Below are 10,764 nucleotides of genomic sequence, written 5' to 3' on the forward strand. Positions count from 1 at the left end.
CAATTTTAAAAAGGTGGGAAAATGAGGGCGGCTGGAGGTGAAGGAGGACAGACAGTGACAACGACCAGGGAGGAAGGGAAGGAATTTGTGAGGGTGCCTGAGGAGGCTGAGGGACAAAACACAGGAAGGACGCTGTGGTGGGAAGGGTCATGACCGTGGGGACAGGGAGAGGCCCAGGGAGACTGGTGCGGAACACAGTTGGCACGCCCCCACCCATCGAAAGCCCTGTCGCGCCCCGGGTCTGGTCTGGGACCAGCACTCACCATAGGCCAAGTAGTAGCCCAGCAACAGCAGAGCCAAGATGACCAACATGAGAAATCCAAAACGCTTATAGACCCACATCTTTGCCAGAGATTGAAGGGTCTTGGCCCTGAGGCCTCGCAGAGATGCCAGCCAGGTAGACTGAGGCGCGGCCGCCATGATGGCCTCGCGCCCAGAACTGACGCTCCTCGGGTGTAACCCAGTAGCCGGATTCTCCACGTTGTACCCTGCCTCACAAGACACCAGCCTCGCTCGTACCCCTCGCAGTGCCCGGCTTTTGGACCTAGTCCTCCGCCGTGTTGACCGAAGCTCTGAAGGCATGGCTATAGGTTGCCACCCCACCAAGCTGCGGCCTCAACACCTAACGCCTCACGCCTCTACAACCCACAAGCCCCCGGGGCCAGTCCGTGACCCAGAAGCCCCTGGGCAGTGGAGCTCTCGTGGCAAGCACAGCCCTCGCGAGGCCTGAGTCAGGATCCTTCCCTGCAAAACCCTCAGCCTCCTTCCAATGTCTTTCCCCCTTTTAATCCCTAGGCTGGTGTCTTGTGCAACCCTGCACCATTTAACACCCTTATTGATTCTCGTTAACTGCTTATTAAATAAATGTATAGGGCTAAGGCTTTGTCAGTAGCATGACTACTTATCATAGATCAAAACAAAGAAATAACTTGCTCAGATTCCTATCTTAGATGTTAATTCCTCCTCACGTGTATTCCTATGTCATGCACTTAGTTGCTACAATGACTGTAATTAGTCACCACAGTACTCTGTGGCCAATACTAGTGAAATATGACTATGAAATGCAAATTTTAATTACTTAAAATTAAATGAGATTAAGAAATCAGTTCCTCAATCACAGTAGCCACATTATCAAGTGCTCACTTGCCACCTGGCTTGTGGCTACCATCTGAGATAGTACCAGTATGGAGCATTTCCATCATGGCAAAAAGTTTTCTTGGGCTGCACTGGATGTGAAGAGTGACTTCAGTGAAGATGGTAGATGTTTAACAGATTGTTACACTGTAGGAGGAACAAAAGGCAGTTTGCCTTCAGAGACCTTAAAATTGAGTTACAAATAAGCAATAGCACAACATGAGCAGAAATAATATATGAAAAACACTACAAAGTGATTCAGATCACTTAGATTTTATGACTATACTGGTCACACATGAAAGGGGTGACCCAAGTAACCTTCTCTCACTAGGCCTGAGTGTGTTATGTGGAAATGAGAGTTGGAGATTTTTTTTTTTTTTTTTTTTTTTTGCGGTGCTGGGGATCAAACCCAGGGCCTTGTGCTTGCAAGGCAAGCATTCTACTGACTGAGCTATCTCCCCAGCCTAGAGATTGTTTCTAAACCTCTGTCTGGATCTAGAATCTGAGACTTCAGCATAATCCTATTAATTCTCTTGTTTTGGGTACATCTGCAAAAGAACTGTGAAGTGATGCTTCCATAACTACTAGCTTATCACATTCATATTAAAAGAGCTGTGAAGACTATTCCCTTCACCCATATTTCCATCCTTAGTCATACAGTATCATATTCATTTTCTACTCTATTTATTCTCAATGTTAATAAACTCAGAAGTTTGGAGAGGCAAAGTTACCTAGTTAAATGAAAATTGAAACTGAACACACTTCATTCACCACCCCTCTTAATGCCCAGGAACCATTCATAATGCTCTTTATTATAGTTTATTATAGGATCCAAAAAGTAAAAAAATCCTGCTTTTCTTTTAATTTATCTTTGCTTGGGTTTTTGTTTGTTGTTTTCTTTTTTTGTCTTCTGCCTCAATTTCTCCAAAACTAATTTAAGCAGAGGACAATTGTCCAACAAAATGTGTATTAACAGCTTCTGAATCTACTGCTGTAACTCTAAAGTACTATTAAGTGTCTGAAATTTAGCTTCATTTTCATGTATCGAGATAACCAACTGCAGTTTCATAAGAACTGACAGAGGATACAAGTCTGTTGGAATAAAGACAAAGGGAAAAAAAAATCTCTCTTGAGACATGTAGAAATTCAGCAGACCCATGGACAATTTCTTCCAAACCACAACCTTGTTCATTTCATAGCACATGTCAAAAATAAGACTACATCCTGATGTGGTGATGCATGTCTATAATTGCAGTGACTAGGGAGACTGAGGTAGGAGGATCACAAGTTTAAAGACAGCCTCAGCAACTTAGTGAGACTCTAAGCAACTTATTGAGAATCCATCTCGACATAAAAAAAAAAAAAAACCTGGGGATAAGGGTTAGTGGGAAAGTGCCCCTGGGTTCAATCTCTGGTACCAAGAAAATAAAAGAATATGTACAGGTACCACACAATCACCATGTGGGCTGAGAAGTTCAAGTTTATAACATACAAGATGGGAACTTAGCTCTTAACTACCTTATAAGCCAATTCTCTTAGCCTTAGTTTCCCCCTCTGCAGTTATGGGCTGTGGATAACCTAATTGTGAAGATGCCTCCTAACTCTGGCATACTGTGACTCATACTTGACTATATTATTTGGAGTTGCTCTAAACGGGCAAGACATGGAAGTTTTACCACAATGCAATACTCCTAAGCAATCCACATTACACTGTTAGACACCCAAATTACTAACAGGAACTCAGAGGTCAAAATTCCTAAGATTACAACTGAGCACTCCCTGGTATACACAATATTAATTTACAACTGTGAAGTGTCTTTTTAGTCTATTTTCTTGTTGATAAAACAAAATACCTACTAGATAATTTATGAAGAAAAGAGGGGTTTTTTGCTCACAGTTTTAGAAGCTTGGAAGTCAAAGAGCATGGCACTAACATCTGTTCAGCATCTGGATAGTGCTTTCTTCCTGCATCATAACATGGTGGAGGGCATTACAGTTTGAGAGAGAGCAAGCTGCTGGCTCAGAACTCTTTTCTCCTTATAAAGCTACTAATGCTACCATGGGAGCCCCACCCCTGTGATCTCTTCTTATCCTAGTAGTTCCAAAGGTTATGCAACCAAATGTCATTAAGAAAAAAATATGGGGATGGAGGGTTTTTTTTTTCAAATAGGTTAATTTATTTTTTAAATTTTTTTAGTTGTTGATGGCCCTTAATTTATTTTTATGTGGTGCTAAGAACCAAACCCAATGCCTCACACATGCTAGGCAAACACTCTACCACTGAGCTACAATCCTAGGATGAAGTTTTTTACATGTGAAATTTGGGGAACACATTAAAACCATAGCATCTTTTATAGATTATGAAGATGTAGATTAAAAATCCTGCACTGACATTCCTCTTTCATAAAAACAAAACAAAAACATGAAAAAAGTGCAACATGGGCTAGGGAGATAGCTCAGTAGGTAGAGTGCTTGCCTTGCAAGCACAGGCCCTGGGTTCGATCCCCAGCACCGCAAGAAAAAAAAAGAAAAAAGTGCAACTTGATGTGGTACATATCACTGCCCAGAATATAACTACTGATTGTGTGGAAAACAGAGTTGACACTATTTTTAAAAATACTACCACATATATTACTGCAAAATAATTGCCTTTTATAGCAACTCAAAACCAAAGTTGCTAGCATCATTTTGTTATTATGACCGTTAACATTCATAAAATCCCTTTAAATGTAATTATACAGAGATCATCACAATTAAAGGAAACAATTGGGTAAATAGCATTTCAGTAAGAAAAGGAAAGTGTTCTACCTCTAGGCTTGAATATTGTCACCCTGGATGGATTTGCTTTGGATTTCAGACCTTGACAACTAAGCACCGGGCTTGACTTTTTACATTTCTAACTCTGGTTTTAATAATTTGGTCTCTCTTCAGCACCTTTTGTTTGTTTCAGAAATAATTCTGTTTCCAATACACAAAAGCAAAGAAAAAATATTTAATCACTATACCAGATTAATACTGGTGATAATTTGGTATATAATTTTCCAGTTTTCAGTATGCCTGTTTATTCTTCTGAATTTTTTTAACAAAAGTGAAGTCATCCTCTACCAAATACTTGTAACTAGCTTGCTCAATAACTTTTATTTTCCTGTGTCATTGAATAATCAGACCAAAATAAATAAATAAATAAAAAATAAATAAATCATGATTGACAAAAAATGAAAAGATGCTAAACTTCAGATAATCAGGGGAATACAAATTGAATCAACAAGATATTATTTCACTCTTTTCAGATTGGGGAAAACTAATAAAAATTCACAAGAATTTACAGAAATCGGAATTCAATCATTGCTGGTGGGGGTACAAATGGGTACAATCACTTTGATTTTTTTGTGACAAAACCTTGTAAAGTTAAATATTCACATACTCTTACTCAAATTCCATTTTTAAGTATCTATTCCTTCACCATGTATACAAGGAGAGATGTACAAAGACGTTCACTTTTACAGGGAAAATAATGTAAAAGATGTCTCAGTGGGTAAATGTATGATATAACACTAAATGATGAGCAAGATCAATCACACTAACCAGAGAAGTAATTCTATTTTTTGCAGATTTGCCTACTGACATGAGCTGGCAGTCTCAAATTCTAATTCAGTATAATAATGGTTGTGTTCCCTGAAAGAAAAACTCCTTTCTTAAATAATTGTATTGTTCAAAATTGTCCTCCCAAAGTCCATGTTTTAAATGTTTGGTTACCAGCCTACAGGGCTGTTGGAAGACAGTGGAACCTTTAAAAATGGGGCCCAGTGGATGTAAGTTAGGTCTCAATGTAAGCATGGTCTCAATGAGATATCAGAACCCTGTCCCCTTCCTGTCTTTCTTTTTGATTTCTTGCTTGCCTTGAAGTAAACAGGCCTCCTCTGCCACACACTCCCATCATGATATACTATGCCACAACAGGGCCAAGTAACCATGGATTGAAACTTCCAAAACCATAGTTCTTCTCTTCTTCCAAACAAATGTGACAACTTCCAGGCAAAAGTATAACCAGATATACTGTTCAAACTTCTGCATACCAGGAAGTCTTCCCTCCCCCACTCTCCTGTGGATCACCTGTAAGTGGAGCTGAAATACCACAGCAATCTACATACTCCTAAGAGAGAACAGTTCTCCCTTCTTCCTCTGAGCATTTCTATATCTAGATGAATTCCAGCCATCTTACTATCAGTATAAAGATGAAGGCAACATGCATAATGGCAGAAAAGAAGGATAGGAAGAGCTGGATCCCTAAGGCTATCATAATCACCCCAAAACGTGACTTATCTTGTAACTTCCAGTTGTGTAAGATAACTAATTTCCTAATAGTTTGAAACACTTTAAGTGTGTGTTTCTTTTTATGACAGCCAAATTCTCAATATAGTTGTGCAACATATCTTACTATGAAGGATATCATGACATGTACCATTTCTTCACATAGCCCAAATTCAACACCATCAATAGAAAATATACTACATAGGAATAAGCTTTATAGAGAGAAATCCTTAAGTACTTATTGAATGAATAAATAAACATAAGAATAAATAAATGTTTTCAACAGCTCTTGCTCTAAGTACATATATCTCTCCCTTAATATTTGTATCAGTCAGGGTTTAGTTGTAGATAACTACACTAGTTAGTTGGTTGGTTAGAACACAGAACTAATTAGTTTAAGCCAAAAGAAATTCAATAGAGTTTTCCATTTCCTGGCTGCCATGAGCTGAGAAGCTTCCTCCTCCATGCCCTTCTGCCATAATGTTCTATCTCACCTCCAGCCCAGAGCAATGGAGATGGTCCACTCTCGCCACACATCCAGCATGGGCAAGGGAAAGGGTTTCTGTTGGAGGGATAGGCCAGTTGTAAATTAAATGCTAAGAAACTTATTTAATAGAAAAAACCACAGGAGACAATTATCTCTTTGAAGCAGGGGGCATGACGGATTTAGCCATGCTGAGATCTGGCTCTAACAAGAAATGGAGCCCATGCTTGGTTTATTTATAGTGGTACAGATCAAAGGGGGACTGATAGGAGCTTCTTACGTGACAAACAGAATGGGGAACAAAGGAAGCCATTTTGCTCTAGTGGGTCATGTGACACATCTACTACATGCGAATTTCAGCAGTGAGCCACTCTGCATGGAAACCACATACTTCAGGCCATCTAAAACAATCTCTCATGACTTCCAGTTCCTGAAAGCCAGATTTCCGTTTCTAATGACTCAATCAAGCCAAATTTTATTTGCTAGTCATGGATGCCTTCCCAAGTCAACCATGGACTGAATCTCTGGAATCAGTTTTGAAAGACCTGACCTCAAACCTATGACGCTCTGGCCACAGCCTCCAGAGTTTCTGGGATTAAAGACATATATCACCAGGCATGGCATCATATTGATGTTTTAATCTCTGCATTTCTTAGTATATTCCACTTTCAATTCTTATATGGGTTATTTGTAGCTTTTCTCAAAGAATCTTTCCATATATTTGGAAATTTTTGGTATCTTTTAAAAGAGGCAGTTTTTGCCTTTTATGGTTATCTTTATTGAATGTGCTCAATTCTTATATCTTCATTATTTCTTCCTTCTTTTTTGTACTCCTTTTTTTCCCCAATATCTTGAGGATATTATTAGCTTATTTTTACTTAGGCTTTCTTGTCCAGTATATGAATCAAATGCTATAATTTTATTGTTAATGTTGCTATAGTTACATCTTACATGTTTGAATAGATAGTAATTTAATTATTATTCACTACAAAATGTATTCTAATTCACAGCATGATTTCTTCTTTGATCTATGACTTATTTAGAAGCATGCCTATTAATTTCCAAGTGTAAAAGAATACAAGGTTATTTCATTATTGATTTATGATTTCACTGGACTGTGGTTAAAGATTATATACTTTTTTATTTCAATCATTTGAATTTTTGGTGTTTCTCTTAAGGACCCAGGATAAGTCCAATATTTGTTCATATTATTACATGCTAAAAGAGAATATGTTTCCCCCAGTTTGGGTTGCAGAATTTTATGTAGAACCATAGCTCACATTTCTTCATTTTGATTATGCCCAGTGATTTTTTTTTTTCTTTAACTGGAACATTTAGGTTTCTTATATTTAATGTTATTTATTTATTTATTTATTTATTTACTTTTTGGTGACACTGGGGATTGAACCCAGGGCCTTGTGCTTGTGAGGCAAGCATTCTACCAACTGAACTACATCCCCAGCCCCATGTTATTTATTAGTAATATACTTTGACTTAAATCTACAGTTAAAACACAGATGACTTACATCCATCTGTGTTATGTCTTTACTGTTCTAAATTTTTTCCACCCTTACCTTCTTTTGGGATAATTCAGAGTCTTTCTCATTCCATTGGTTTATCAGTTAACTTCTCTCAATATTTATTTTGGAAGTTTTGACATGCATTTTTAACTTGTCAAAGTTAAAAATTAATCATTGCCTTTACCTTCCATACTCATATAAGGTTCTTAGAACTTTTAACTTCTTATTCCTTCCCCTGACTCAGGTAATTATTGTACTTTATTTGTATGTTAGCATTTTTAATACTTCAAAATATTGTTTTATTTAGTATTTACTTAAATTGATGTTACATATCCCACTATCTTTGCTATTTCTTCGTTATCATATCCCAGTCCTTCCATCTAAAATCACTTTTTTCTGTGTGAAATATATCCAATAGAGCATCTTTTAGTGTGGGTTCCTAGAGCTAAACTCTTGTCATTTGGGGGGAGAACTAGATATCTGAAAATATCTTTAACTCTCTCTCATTCTTAAAATATATTTTTGGTTTATTAATGATTACTTTAAGCATATTAAAGATGTCATTCCATTGGAAAAAAGGAATAAAAGAAAATTAATAAAGGGAATTCAATAATTATAAAATTGTAGGGAAAACTAGAGAAGCAGACACAACTGGGCTTCCAGGAAAGTTTTAGAACAAAACTGTAAAACTGACTTTGAGCAAACTAGTGACAAATCAAGGCCAGGTCACTGAAGGCAGTCTACCTTGCATGTAGGCAATAAGGGAGTAAACATTCTCTAGAGAAGTAAAAATAATAAAACCATTTATAAGTGGGTCTGCTTTGCTATTATCACTATTTGTGAACAATTTTAACAATGTCAGTTGTAACATACTCTTTTCTGATGAAATGTATTTTATGGGCTATTTAAACAAATTGCTGTGACTCCTGTCGATTTATAGTAATAGATAACTAAATACTGGCACATTTGAATTACATATCTTTTAATCAACACTGAACTTACATGGAAATTAATTGGGAGACCATTCAATTACACAGGTAATCCTGAACACCTAGGAACCCAACTACACATTTCTGTTTTGAGAATAAGTTCATCACTATTTTAAATAATTTCAGCTCACCTTAGGTACAGTTCATGACTTTAAACATTTTTGATGCTGCATATTTGTGTGTTTAAACAGTGATACCACAATGACTATAAAGATGGAGACATAGAATTTGAGTTTCTTCTAGTCTAATAGCCTTTGATATCACTTGGAGTTTTTATTTGTGTTCAAAATTTGCAACAGTGAGAGAAAATATTTGACCCTTGATTTTCTGAGTCTGGGTTAAGGGAAAAAAGGAGAGGGGGATTGAATATTGTAAATATATAAGGAAGATCAGTGGAGTAGAAGAAGCAGATCCAGAGGGAATGAGGGATAGGAAAAAGGGGGAAATGCAGAATAAATTAAACAAAATCATTCTATGTGCATATGTAAATACACCTAAGGGAATTCCCCTATATATGCAGAAAGCACCAATTAAATGTAAATAAAGGATAAAAAAATCAAAAAGAGGAACATTAGAGGAAGGAGAATAAGGGGAGAGAGGAGGGCAGGACAATGGGGCAGGGAGTGAAATGGAGTAAATAAAATTCCATGCAAGTATGACCATCAAAATGAACCCTACTACTACACAAAACTATAATGCTCTAATTTTTTAAAAAAATGCAAACGAATATTTACAATAGTGAAGCAGAGTATAAACAGTGAAGTATAACATAGTTTAGTTAGTGCAATCAATAGCTCATAGACGAACTAATATTTCACACATGAACTTTTTTACTGAATTTGAATATCTTTAAAATCAAAATAGGTTCTTCTTGGTATACTGCTATTCCTCTTATTTAACTTTTATTCAATAGTAATTAAAATATAATGTTATTATTCATGCCTGAAAGTGACCACCATATAGATGTCTGTTCCTTTTTCATGAAAATTTATTACCGTATTAACCTCTTGTTCCCCCCTTACCTTTGCACTCTAACATTTATTGTGCCATTAATTTTCCTAGTTTGATTTTACATGTATAGTTCAATAAAAAAGAAAATTTACATTTCCTGCATTTCTTTTCTGGCCCATTATTTTATTGCTATGATTTAATTATTATTACTGAAAAAGAATTTTGTAATTTAGAGGAAAGAAGAATTTAAAAAACATCCACTCCAGCATATCTGATATGGGGTATGCTTGGGATCCAGTGAAAGAAACTGCTACATTTGCTATTGTTGAGAAGTTAGGGATTAGGAAGCTGGGAATCAGGAAGTCAATTCTAGAACTATTAGTCCTAGGAAAAGAGTACTTTAGCTGGAACGTGGAGATTAGTAACCTGCTGCCAGAACTATTGACTACAGACCCTCATCAGCAAAACTGATACTAATTCCTATGTGGAATTACATTCCACTCAAATATATTGAAATTTCATCTGATTGGTTGTATGTAAATCACATCCAAAACTCTGTGTGCTGTCTACTTTGTGCAGGATAGGAAGGCATATCTGAATAAATTAGGGAAGAAGTTGGGAAAGTCACTGTTTTAGTCAACTGTATCGCTGCTGTGACTAGAAGATCCACCAGAACAACTGTAGAGGAGGAAAAGTTTATTTGGGGGCTCACAGTTTCAGAGGTCTCAGTCCATAGACAGCAGGCTCCATTCCTGTAGACCAGAGAGGAGGCCAACATCATGGAGGAAGAGTATGGCGGAGGGAAGCAGCTCACAGGATGATCGGAAAGCAGAAAGAGAGACTCTACTTGTCAATTACAAATATATACCCCAAAGCCACGCCCCATTCCCACCTCCTCCAACCACATCCCACCTGTCTTCAGTTACCACTCAGTTAATCCCTATCAGGGGATTAATTCACTGATTGTGTTAAGACTCTCACAACCCAATCATTTCTCCTCTGAACCTCCTTGTACAGTCTCACACATGAGCTTTTAGGGAACACCTCACATCCAAACTGTCACAACCACTATCACCTTCAATAAGGTCACACCCACTCAGTTAAGGGCAACTATCACTTCAGCATATTACACTTCTGACTATCACTCATTATTAGCTCCTTCCACCCTGCCTTTCAAAATCTTCATCCTAATGTGAAGAAACTAACCTAAATCCTCACACTTTTCCATGTCTCCTACTTCCCTTCCCCTGGAATTAGCTGAAGTTTAACTTCATACAGATGAACACTCTTGGGTTAATCACTGCACTAGAAACTCCAGACCATAGTGTTCACAGGGTCAGTGCAGTGGTAATCTCCTCTCTTTTGGAGCTTACGT

General features: G+C 37.3%; 1 protein-coding gene across 1 annotated transcript in view; it reads right to left on the reverse strand.

The window, feature by feature from the left end:
• Positions 1-582, reverse strand: part of FMR1NB (FMR1 neighbor) — a gene marked incomplete at both ends in the record, with an annotated part of 50,610 nt that extends 50,028 nt beyond the window's left edge. The window contains one exon of the mRNA XM_079123659.1: positions 264-582. Within this exon, the coding sequence (XP_078979785.1) occupies positions 264-582 (319 nt within the window). The remainder of the gene's footprint in view (positions 1-263) is intronic.
• Positions 583-10,764: the final 10,182 nt, after the last annotated feature.

Source organism: Sciurus vulgaris (assembly GCF_902686455.1).
Source record: "Sciurus vulgaris genome assembly, chromosome: X".
NCBI classification, from domain to species: domain Eukaryota; kingdom Metazoa; phylum Chordata; class Mammalia; order Rodentia; family Sciuridae; genus Sciurus; species Sciurus vulgaris.